Source organism: Narcine bancroftii, chromosome 3, assembly GCF_036971445.1.
Source record: "Narcine bancroftii isolate sNarBan1 chromosome 3, sNarBan1.hap1, whole genome shotgun sequence".
NCBI classification, from domain to species: Eukaryota; Metazoa; Chordata; class Chondrichthyes; order Torpediniformes; family Narcinidae; genus Narcine; species Narcine bancroftii.
This window is the reverse complement of record NC_091471.1, coordinates 61,124,947-61,138,230: the sequence shown is the minus strand read 5'-3', so window position 1 is coordinate 61,138,230 and position 13,284 is coordinate 61,124,947. Positions and strand designations below refer to the sequence as shown.

The 13,284-nt window shown below is 38.8% G+C and overlaps 1 protein-coding gene across 1 annotated transcript in view; it reads left to right on the top strand.

The window, feature by feature from the left end:
* Positions 1-13,284, top strand: part of nol6 (nucleolar protein 6 (RNA-associated)) — a 160,800-nt gene that overhangs the window by 27,825 nt on the left and 119,691 nt on the right. Inside the window, exons 3-5 of the mRNA XM_069924127.1 lie at positions 4,509-4,625; positions 11,168-11,347; positions 12,535-12,703. Coding sequence (XP_069780228.1) covers positions 4,509-4,625; positions 11,168-11,347; positions 12,535-12,703 — 466 coding nt within the window. The remainder of the gene's footprint in view (positions 1-4,508; positions 4,626-11,167; positions 11,348-12,534; positions 12,704-13,284) is intronic.

The following is a 13,284-nucleotide window of genomic DNA, read 5'->3' as shown; positions in this document are numbered from 1 at the left end:
TTTACAGAAATGATCTGTTTAACTGCCAGATATAAATGTTTAATTGTTTATGCTTCAGAGAGTACATTACTCAACTTGTCTTCATGACATCACAAGTTTAAAAACAATTACCAACACCTTGCTGTGTTTTAATAATTGCACACATTTCATAGCATAATGGAGGGTTTATTTTTATACCTTGACAAATAAATTGGAATAGATTTTATTTTGAGTTATAATAGTTAAGTTACTTCAGGATGAATTAATTATGTTTAGGATTGAGTTAACATTTTTAAATTGTTGTCTTGCTGATAGGGATTGACAAAATAGTAACTTGTGAAGAGGACATGAAAGTTGTTTCCAAAATATGTTTAAAATGGTTCTAACTTCAGACTTTCTGATTTGCCCTTAAATATCAGCTTCCTAATTACAGTCTGAAAACATGCTTTGTATTTAATTGAACTTGATGTTATCAACATGAAAAGTGAACGATACGACTTCTTTACTTTTTGTTATTTCTTTGTTTTATGTGTTATTTATTGGTTTTTGAAGGGGGGTGGTGAGGGGAGGGATGAAAGGGTGGAAAGAGGAAATGTCAGTGTGTATATATTAGTGATGATCATTTATGATTGATGTGTTTCATGGTGCAAGAAATAAAAAATTTAAAAAAAAACATGAAATGTTCACACTTTCTCATCCGAGAACAAAGATTGAAAGCTTCTATTCAACCAGCAACATCGGTTGAAAGTCCAACAGGGAGTGATGCAAAAATAGTGACAGGACCAGCAGAACCAGGTAAAACTGTGGAGTCAGGTCAAGAATTGAGCATTATCCTGGGAAAAAAATGGAGAATTTGACTAACCGATTAATGTGTTGAAAAGCTGTTGAGGGATATGACGGATAAAATTGGATAAAGACTTTTTATCATAAGCCACAAGCTAAAATTATCACTAATAACCCTTGAGTGGATTGAGGAGACAGGGGTGTCCCCTATCTCCAATATTATTCATCCTAGCTACTGAACCTCTGATGGAGATTATAAGAGATCCAGATAATAAAGGCTTAAAAGTTGGACAAGAAGAACATAACATTAATTTATTTGCTGATGATGTACTATTATATATATCTGGCCAAGCTGAATCACTGATAAGTTAAGAAACAATATTTGAAAATATGGAAGAATATTGGGATATAAAATAAATATGGATAAAAGTGGGATAATGTGATTGCAGAATTTTGATTTCTGAAAGATACCAAAAAGGTAGTAGATTTAAATGGAAGAAATATGGAATAAAATACTTCGGAATAGTGACAAAATAATTTACAGAATTTCTATAAGCTTAATTATACCCTCTTTTATTAAAAAATAGAAAAAGATTTACAGAAATGAAAAGATCTGCCAATTACATTAATAGGAAGGGTAAACTGTATAAAAATGAATGTAATGCCAAGACTACAGTATATCTTTCAATCGTTGCCTATTGTACTAACAAAAATTTTCTTTAAATTATTATGTAATTGTATAAGACCAATTCCTAGGCAACAACAAAGTACCAAGAATTGCACTGGAAAAGTTGACATGGAACTATAAATTGGGAGGACTTGGAATTCCAGATTTTAAGTATTATGTATCAGCACAAGCTTTCTTTGAAGGAAACAATCCCCCTTCATGGATTTGAATGGGACTGAATTCAATAAAAGAGGAAACAATGAAGGACTTTATTTATAAGTAGAATGTTAAGTCAATAACATTGGGTGCCGGGAGGAGACATTTACCATCGATCTAGCACACTTTGACTTTGAACAACCAGTCATTACACCATCTGCTAGGAGATGAGGCGGACCATGCAAAGTAGACACTATACAGATTACAGTTCCTGTACCTCCCATCGCCATTTCCGGGTGGGGGGGAGGGTGGTATGAAATCATGTAGCTGTTCACCCACATGACAAGTGAACCAGAGCCGGAGCTGCGAGTAAGACCACAACCAGCGGCATCTATGGAGATGCCTAGTGTGGGGCAAAGCTATGGCCAGGAAATTGACATTACTTCTGCCCCACTGGGGTGCTCAGAACACTGGGACTGTTTGGGACTTTTTAACTGTGCGATTTCAAACCAGTTAAGCAGTTACTCCAGAACTGTGGAAGACTCCGCACGTTCCTTCTGGTTTAGTGGCTTAGGAGCCAAGCATTCTTTTGCTTTCTCCATCTAAGATCATTCTTAAGAGAAAGATGGGGACCAAACTTGGCCCCACCTGAAATTAGTGAGTTGGAACAAATGTTTTTGGCTGGGGAACACACCTAAATTTATATCTAAGATGTACTTTGCTCTTCAAAATGAAAGTGCAAAACCAGGTTTACAGAGATCGAGAGTTAGAGATGAGAGTCGGATTTAGGAGTTGCAATAATGGAAAGATGCTGGTTCGATTGGTGTTTGGATAACATAATGTCATTCATAAATACAAGATACGGATTAGTGCAATATAATTTTCAAGACCAATTTTACCTCACCACAGAAATTACATAAATCAAAATCAGAAATATTGGAGATGTGGATTAGAAATAGGTCATGTGTGAAAGTGAGACCTTCCTGGCAGGATATTACTGAAATACTAACAAGGATAACAGGTGGCCTTCATGGACGACTTGAAGCTTTATCTTTTGGGCAATTTTATTGAAATAAGAAACAAACTAACTAAATTCCAAATTTTATTTGTTAAAATAGCTTTAGCTGTGGCTAAGAAATGTATTGCTATTACTTGGAAATCTGACTCCCCTCTACAGATAGCACAATGGAAGACTGAGATGAATAGTTGTCCACCTATGGAGAAAATCATACAATCGAAAGAACAAATATAATGTATTTATAAAAATATGGCAAACATTTTTTGGCTACATAGGGGCCCAGATAAAATAATAAAAAAGGTGCTACTATTATAAAAATGTGACCTCCAATGAAGACTTTTTTAAACCGCAAGCTAAGTGTGGAAAGGGCATCCCTTGCATCGAAGCTTGGTCTGGTCATTTACTGCAACAGAACTTTCCCCAGCAGTCTTGGACCTCACATTACCATTGGACCTGGGAGGGATGTCGAGAGGCTGGGTCTGGAATTGTGCAACCCTGTCTCACCTAAACCAATTCAAGCTCACGCTGTTCCTTTCTGAGGAGTGGGGTATCCTCCTTTCAAATCCCACACACTGACTGAAAGGAACCATCATCATCCTAATCTTGAAAATGGAAAATTTTGATATGTATATTTATGGGAAAAAGAAACAAGATTAAAATATTTTTAAAAAGAAAGCACTCAGGTGCTATTAGACTGGCACCACTATCAAGTTTATGGATCTGCCACCTCCTCTGTGGCCATTGCCTCCAACATTCCCATAAATTCATCCACTGAACACTTCCAGTCTAGTCAAGCAGTAAGCATGAAGCAACAAAGTCTCCCTCCTTGGACCTTGGTTCTGATCCGCTGGTGATTGGGAAGTTATCACCACCTCAGACCCTTTGGGAACTTGGCTTACTATCAGTGCCCTTGCGTATCATGCTCCTTAAACCATGTTCCCTAAAGCCCATCTCTGGCAAATTGTGGTTCTCTGCTCTGTACATCCTCAGCTAGGGCAGGGGGTGTTCTCCCACTCTGAAGCCTTGCGCTGATCTGCGGCCTCCTCTGAACCTGCTCTCTTGAGGCTGCTGAGAGATGGGCCCGCCATCTTACACACCAAACTGCGTGGAATCTTTGAAAAGCCTCCTACAAGCATTTTAATCCTGGACAGCTGGTCGTGTTGGAGGCCAGACAATGGGTCCTGTGGCAGAAGGCTGAAAGATGGATCTCTGCTCCTCTGAAGTCTATTGCAGTGCCTACAACCTGATGTGTAGGAGAAGATCACTGAAACTGCTATAATGGGAGAGCAGGCAGGCCCAGGATAGCGGGCAGCAATTGACCTCTCTGGCTTGGTGAGTGAGTGTGCAAATTTGCACACCCCTCACAACTCTGCTTGGCTCAATCCAACCCCCAATCGAAGGAGAGGGCGTAGGAGCGAAGGCATGGGGAAATGCCCTTTTCACTCAGCAGAAGAAGGCTGCAACAGATGACAAATCCAATCTGCTAGTCTCCCATGGTTGTATGTACGGATGTCCATAAGTTGGCTGTTAGTAACTTGTGGGAGACCTTTTAAAGTTGAGTGATATCTGGCTGGTGGACTGGAGTTGTATTCATATTGCCTTGGTTTTTGTTGCATAGCCATATGACTGACTCCTGACCTAAAGATTATTCCAAATGTGTGTACTGTATTGACACCATTACCTGGAAGGTTCAGAATTTTTTCGCCAAGCTTTTTGATTATTGTTCTCCCAGTGATTTAGCCGCCTTTGCACAATTTAATCGGATCTATATTTAGCAATGAATCCTCAGAAGAATTATAAGATTTGGGAACTTGCAATGATAAAATCACTAACAAGATTTATTATTATTGAAGTGGTAATTGTAATTTGTGTGTCTGGTGTTTTAAGCTTATTTATCACTCACAGATTGAAGAACTTTTAAAAGAAGTGCAATTGAAGGAGAAGAAACGCAAGACAATTGATGCTTTCCTCCATGAAGTGAATAATCTTCTTGAAAAAATACCAAAAACTGAGCAAGTTAATGTAAGCAAATTTTAGTATTTTTGTATTAGAGGTTTTATATATTGATATCTGTAATTTTGCTAGTCTGAATCATATCCATAATCTGATGAAGTTTTCTGCCTAAATTTAGTATCTGCAAATTGATGTAAGCATTTATTGTATTTAATATTCCCTCATGGTGCACAATCCATTACATAGAACAATCACACATTTCATGACTAGGATATTCTGTTCCACTTAAAACAAAATTGTACTTCTAACAATTCTGACGTCTTGCATAACTCTAGAATATTTTTTTGTGTGCTTCTTACATTTTGGCAGACTATTTCTCGAGAAACATGCAATTTTTTGAAATCTGGGAGGAATATTTAGTTTTTCCAGCAGATAGAAAAGATGTGTCAGAAGGGCAATATTATTGTAGTCATGGGGATTTTAATGTGTAAGTAGATTGTGAAACTCAGGTTGGAACGAGATCTCAAAAGAGAGAATTTGTAGAAAGTCTATGAGATGGCTTTTTAAAGCAACTTGTTGAGCAAAGGAATTGCAAATGTCATCCCACTATTCAAGTGGGGGGGGGGGGGGGGGCAGCAGAAAGGAAATTATAGACTGGTTAGCCTGATGTCAGTGATGGGAAGATGTTGGAGTCGATTGTAATGGATGTACTGATAGGATAGACTAAAGTTAGCATGGTTTCCTTGAGGGTAAATCTTGCCTGACAAACCTATTGGAAATCTTTTGAGGAGGTGACAAGCAGGCTAGATAAAGGAGATGCAGTGGATGATGTATATTTGGATTTTCAGAAGGCCTTTGACAAGTTGCTGCACATGAGGCTACTTAACAAGTTAAGGGCCCATGGTCTAACAGGAATCATGGGTAGAGTATTGGCTGATTGGCAGGAAGCATAGAGTTGAAATACAAGTATCATATTCTAATTGGCTGTCAGTTGCTAGGGGTGTTCCATAGGGGTCGGTGTTGGGGCAATTTCTTTTTATGTTGCATATTAATGATTTAGATTATGGAATGATTGGCTTTGTGGCCAAGTTTGCAGGCGATATGAAGATGGGATGGGGAGAAAACTGAATATACACAGATTCAAAGGGACTTGTGACCTTGTGCAGGTTAGCCTGAAGGTAAACTTGCAGGTGGAAATGGTGGTGAAGAAGGCAAATGCAATGCTGGCATTCATTTCAAGAGGAATAGAATACAAGAGCAGGGCTGTGATGTTGAGGCTCTGTTGAGACCTTACTTGGAGTATTGTGAGCAGTTTTCAGCTCTCTTAAGAAAGATTGTGGTGACATTAGAGAGGGTTCAAAGGAGGTTCATGAAGATGATTCCAGGAATGAAAGAGTTATCATACGAGGAGTGTTTGACAGACAGCTCTTAGTCTGTATTCATTGGAATTTAGGAGAATGAGGGGGGAATCTCCTTGAAATATTTCAAATGTTGAAAGATGTAGAAGTTTTTGTCCCATGGTGGGAGAGTCTAGCACAAGAGATTAAAGGGTGTGTGCTTAGAACAAGAATGGATAAGAATCTCTTCAACCAGAGGGCAGTTGATCTGTGAAATTTGTGGCCACAGGCAACAAAGGTTATGGGGAGAAGGCTGGGCAGTGGGGCTGAGTGAGAAAATTGATCAGCTGTGGTGGGGCAGACTTGATGGGCTGAAGAGCCTTTTCTGCTTCTATGACTTGTGCTCTTGTATCTCTGCCAGATGTAATTGGGTGAAAAAAGTCATCTTTGTAGATTATGGAGAATGATACCATGGTGTGCCAGTCAATGGGTGAATTCTTCTAGAGGTGAATGATTTGCTAATCAAGTGGATAGCTTGGTGAAAAGTCTATCCCTCAAACATGAATCTCTGCATTGTAATTCAGGAGATTTTGAAGTAATTTTTAAGCCTCATCATTTATCATGTATGTTTATTTTCTGAGACATGCTTAACTATTTCATAGTATATGCCTAATCATTAGACACCAGGATCCTTTTGAACCAATGTGTGACAGCAATGGCATGGGAAAAGGGATAGGCAGCCCTTGGAGGTTGGTAGAGATACAGATTGTTCAGATTATTACAATGCTATCGCCTATAGCTTGTAGGTCAAATCCAAATACTGTCATAACACAGGATAAGAGAAGAGAATAGAATTAAATGCAGATGAATGTAGAGGGAACAAAAGATGCAGGTGGTGAGTGGTGGTATGATGCATGGGAACAGGAGCTGCAAATATGAGGCTGATTTTTCCAGTGGTGAAAAGGCACTGGATTCAGAAAATGACTGAGAACAATTGTGTTGGCACTAACAACTCTGTCCAAGAGGGAGCATTACTTGATTTAGTAATTGGTGGCCAGATGCAGGTGGGATATGAATATTCCCATATGTAAATACTGCTCACAAGGAGGTCTAGAACTTACCAGCTTGTTTAAAGGGTTTGATTCTTCAATGTCTTAGTGCCGTAGAACGCTACAGCACAAAAAACAGGCCATTTGGCCCTTCTAGTCTGTGCTGACCATTGTTCAGCTAGTCCCAACCTGCTTCCATTCCATAACCCTCCAGTCTTCTGCCATCCATGTATCTATCCAATTTATTCTTAAATCTCAAGATTGACTCTGCACCACATCAGATGCAGCTTATTCCACAATCCCACCACTCTCTGAGTGAAGATGTTTTTCCCCCCCTAATGTTCCCCATAAACCTTTTCCCTTTCACCCTAAAGCCATGTCCTCTCTTATTTATCTCTTCTAATCCAAGTGGAAAGAGCCTGTTCGCATTTACTCTGTCTATACCCCTCATAATTTTGTAACCCTCTATCAAATCTCCCCTTATTCTTCTTTGTTCCAAGGAATAGAGCCTTAATCTGTTTAATCTTTCCCTGTAACTCAAGTCCTGAAGACCTGGCAACGTCCTAGTAAATCTTCTCTGCACTCTTTCAATCTTATTGATATTCTTCCTGTAGCTAGGCAACCAGAGCTGCACACGATAATCCAAATTTAGCCTCACTATTGTCTTAAATAACTTCAGCGTAACATCCCAACTCCTATACTCAATATTTTGATTTATAAAGGTGAAGATGCCAAAAGCTTTTCTGTACAACCCTGTCCTTCTGCAATGCCACCTTCAGGGAAGAATGTTCTTGTATCCCCAGGTCTTGTTGGTCTTCCATATTCCTCAGTGCCATAACATTTACAGTGTACATCCTTCCTTGATTTGCTCTTCCAAAATGCAATACCTCAAACTTGTCTGCATTAAACCCCATCATCCATTTACTGTCTCATTCTCCCATTTGGTGCAGATCCCTCTACAAACTTTGAAAATCTTCCTCTCTGTTCACAGCACCTCCTCTGTGTGTCATCAGCAAACTTGCTGATCCAATTTACCACATATCATCCAGATCATTAATATCGACAACAAACAATGATCCCAATACAGATCCTTGAGGCACACCACTAGTCACAGTCCTCCAGTCTGAGAAGCAACCATCCACTACCACTCTGTTTTCTCTCACTCAGCCAATTTAGAATCCAGTTTACAACCACTCTATGGATACCTAGTGTCTTAACCTTCTGAACAAACTTCCAATGTGGGACCTTGTTGAAGGCTTACTAAAGTCCATGTAGTCAACATCCACATCCTTCATCTACGTTCTTGGTAACCTCCTCGAAAAACTCTACAAGATTTGTTAAACATGACCTACCATGCACAAAGCTATGCTGACTGTCCTTAATCAGTCCATGGCTGTCCAAAAACCCCCCTATTATCCTGTCTCTCAGAACTCCTTCCAATAATTTACATACTAAGGGAATGTATTGCTGTTACTTGGAAATCAGACGTTTCAGTAACATTAGGAAGATGGCATACAGAGATTCAAAGTTGTACCCCTTTAGAAAAAAATTACATATAATTTGAGGGGTAAATATTCTGTATTTCTACAAGTTTGGAGCCTGTATGCTCGAATAATGGGATTAAAATAATAAATAATTTATTTGAATCCTCCAAAACGGTGAGGTTTTCCATGAAAATGAGTAAGGGCTTTATGAGAAAAATCCTTGAGTGTCCTCCGAAACAATCCAAATCATTATATAGCTATGTAATTATATATTTTAGATTTAGTTTTTAGTTTAGTAGGGCTAGTAAGGGTTGGGAAAGGGGGAGGGATTAGTTTTTTTAAAGTTTTTTCTCTTTTTCTTTGTTGTATATTAATCAACATATATTTGTAAACTCTAATATTGTGATTTATGATTTATTAGTTTATAATTTTCATATGTGCTGATTTAAAATAAAATATTTTAAAAAAATCAACCTACTACTGACGTTAGGCTCACTCGCTTATAATTTACCTGGTTTATTTTTGGAGCCTTTCTTGAACAGTGCTGCAACATGAGCTACTTTCCAATCCACCGGCATGTCCAAGGACATTTTGAATATATCCATCAGGGCCCCTGCATTTTCAACATTTGTCTCCCTCAAGGGAGACAATATCAACTGACCCAGGGGATTTGTCTACCTTTATTTGCTATAAGGCAGCAATCACCTTATTCTCCATGTTTCATGACACTTCTATTTCCCTTCCATCCATATGTACTATGCCAATTTCCTGAGTAAATACTGATGCAGAAAAACTATTTAAGATCTCCCTCATTTCGTGAGGCTCCACACATAGTTGACCACTCTGATCCTCTAGGGGCCCGTTATTATCCTCTTACTCTTAATATACTTGTAGAAACCCTTCGGATTTACCTTCACATTATCTGCCAAAGCACACTGATGTCTTCTTTTTGCCTTCCTGATTCTCTTACATTTTCCGTACTCTGCAAGTATCTCACTTGCTCTGTGTTCCCTACACCTCTCCCTCTCTCTTCTTAATCATATCACCAATATCCCTTGAAAAGCAAGGTTCCCTATGCCTGTTAATTTTGCCTTTACTTCTGGTAGGAACATGCAAATTCTGCCTGCTCAATATTTTTCCTTTGAAGGCCTTCCACATCGTACGCATCCTTGCCAAAAAATATAGCTTATTCCAATTGACTCTTCTGAGATCCTTTCTCATTTCCACAAAATTGGCCTTTCTCCTATTTAGAACCTCCGCTCGAGGATCAGACCTATCCTTATCCACAATGAACTTGAAACTAATGAAATTAAGGTCGCTGGACCCAAAACTACACAGACGTCTGCCACCTGACTTGCCTGGTTCCCTAATAGGAGGTCAAGTATTGCATCCTCTCCTGTTGGTGTCTCTACATATTGATTTAGAAACAATTTCCTGTACACATTTGACAAACTCCAAGCCATCCAATCCTTTTACAGTATAGGAGTCCCATTCAATATGCAGAATCTCCTACTACCACAACTTTCTGTTTCTTACAATAGTCTGCTTTGTGTCTTCAATTCTCTTGGACTATTGGCCTGTCTATAATACAAGCCTATTAGTGTGCTCACACCTTTCCTGTTCCTTAGCTCCAACCATATGGCCTCTGTAAGCAAGTCCAGAGTGCTGTCCTATCTATGCACAGCTGTGATGTTTTCTTTGACTTACAATACCACTCCTCCACCCACCCCCCCCCCCCCCCCCCCCCCATCATGTCTGAAACATTGGAACCCCGGAACATTGAGTTGCCAGTCCTGCCCCTCTTGCAACCAAGTCTCAATAATAACAATGGCATCATAATCTCGCGTGCAAATCCACACCCTAAGGTCATCTGCCTTACCAACAATGCTCCTGCCATTGAAATAGATGCATCTGAGATCATTTCTATCATGTACAAACCTTTGCTTTCTATCTTTTCCATGCAGTCCTTGCATGGCCCTTACCACCCTCCATCTCACTATCTGCTCGATCACTCTGGCTCCCCTCCCCCTGCAAATCTAGTTTAAACTCCTGGAGCTGTACAGGCCCTTTGGTCTTCAATGTTGTGCCAACTCCGTATTCCTACCAAAATAAAAACAAAACCCTTCCTACCTCATAATCCTCTTATTTTTCTTTCATCCAAAGTCTCTTAAATGAAACTAATATTTCAGCCTCACCACCAACCCAGCATTCCAGGCACCCACAGCTCTGTGTGTGGGGCGGAGGAACTTCCCCCTGATGTTTTCCTCTAAACATCCTTCCCCTCACTTGAAGTTGGCCTGTAAACTTCTTGCTCGACAACAATTTTAGTGGGATTTATTTTGGGTATTGTTTAGTTTCTGGTTTCTTGTTTCATTTGTGCTTTCATTGAGGTTTGCTTCCACATTGCTGCAAGGGAGACTTCTCCGTCTATTGATTGGCCAACAACTAATAATGTTAAAGCTTAACTTCACATTACTCTCTTTGACACTTTAGTTGGAAGTTTGTACTATTTATTTTAAGTGTTTTGATTGGCACAGAATGTCCTAGTCATTAAATTTATGATTGTTCTATATTTGTTGAGCTCTATTGAGTGGTTTACACACTATGACCCTTTTAGTAACACCTTTAGATCTAAATCTAATGGAATATTTTGATAAATTTCTTTAGCTAATGCATTGTGGATAAGCCACATCTTCTTGAGAATGCGTTCATTTTGTTAACTCTGCTTTCTATTCTCATAGATTACAGACCAATCCTGGCTTCCTAAAGGCATTAAAGTTCCTTTCCTTCAAGTACCGTACAATGTCAAAGGAAAGTTTCACTTTCTACCCCCAACTTCAGTCAAAGTTGTTGGGAGCTATTTACTTGGTACTTGCATCAAACCACAAATCAATGTAGATGTTGCTGTTATGATGCCAGCGGTAAGCTTCTCAATATTGGATGGTTTCAAATTTGTTCAGATAGGTACTGAAGGTCATTTAGTTTTTCTCTACTGCCTGTGATATGTCTAACAATTTCGAGACCATGTTACCACAAAACCTGCAAGTAGACTTTCTTTGAGAATGAATACCAGCAGGATCAAATTCCATTTTAAGCCCAGAACTCTTATAAATCTGGGGGTTCTGGACTCTTGGGTATGATTAGAGTTTTAATTATCACCTTGCATCTTTCATTTTATGTAAAAAGATTTTGTGTCCCTCAAATGCCTAGTTGTAGTCTCTTCGACTTGGCACTGCAGAGATTTTGTACATCAGACAAATTGAGAATTGTAAGTACAGTCAACCCACCCCCGGTATCTTGCACCTACGGGGATTGTGGATGACAGATATGTAAATTTTCTGGTTGCCTGGGACCTACTTTTACGCTGCCAAACTCGTACATCTGACTTTGAAGCCATGGTCATCTTTAACTACCAAGGTCGAACAACAACAGCAACATCTGCATTAAGAATAAACAGTTTAAAAGACAAAAGACAGTGCAAAACGTAAAATATTTTGGGAGAAAAAAAAATCAGTATTAAAGTCCTTAATTATGTAAATTTCACATTAGTCAGGTAATTCCCGTAACTTACAAAATTTACAAGATTTGAACTATGTGAAAGAATTAAATGTGTTTTCACTATTCTGGGGCAGATTGTGACAATGACAAAATATTTACATTTCCAGTTTTACAAGACTAGGTTATAGTAATCTATGAATGAATAATATTTACAAGTTGCAATTTTTTTTCCATTTAATTTCTTGAAGGGATTATACATCAATTGTAATTACAGTATAATGGCACCCTAATTAGATGTTGAGATTTCAATTTGATTCGACTGGTTTATTTGTTTTAACATCTTTTGGGAGTGTTGTCTTGGGCCGTTATTAATGATGAAAATCATTGGGTGTGACCACACAAATTCATCTCTTGCCCTGTAAGCACAAGAATATCATCGCGCTTTGTAGGTTGCCATTGAAATTCTTTCATTTCAGCCATGGCATATAGATGTCTTTAATGACATGGAACAAAGTTAAGAAGGGGAAAAAAGAATGAAAGAAAGTTGAATGACGCATTTGAAATCTAATTGATGATACCTTGAAATTAACTCTAAACTTCCTGATTTCAGGAAATCCTGCAACTGAAGGACAACTTTAACCAGCGTTACCTCAGGAAACGGGCACTTTACCTGGTTCACATTGCCCATCACTTATCCAAGCACAAACTGTTTGGATCTATAAAGTTTGGCTACTTCAATAGCAACCACTTGAAACCAATCCTGTATCTATCTACACAAGGTTTGTTTAAAATAAAGGTGTGCACTGCAATGGCAGTTAGTTATACTCCAAACAAAATACTAGTAATACACAGGAATCTTTAAAGGATAGAGGTTTGCATTTTTTTTCTTGTGATGTTGATAATGACCCATGTGTTGTAGCATCTACTGGTGATGTGTGCTAGGGTGAAGCACTTTTGGTTGATGTGTTGTTACTAAGAATTATAGTAACAACACATTACTAGAATGTACGCAGCTTTCACTGCTAAGCTAATTTGTTTTGATGTTCATAGAGTCATAGATTTGGCCCAACTTGTCCATGCTGACTGGTGGACACCCTTCCATATTAATCCCAGCACTTGGTTCATTGTTGACACCTTTCATGCCTAAGTGATTCAACCACTCATTTAAATACTTCTCAAAAGCTGTTAGTGACCCAGCTTGAACCGTTGTCTCAGAGCATAAACTTGACACTTTCTGGGCGTAAAGGTTCCCCCTTGTATCCCCTCTAAATGTCTTTACCCTTTTCTTAAACTTATGCCATTCAAGTCCGACGTTGCTTTAGTCTCTGGCAGTCCACTCTTAACCTCCAGTGGAAAAACT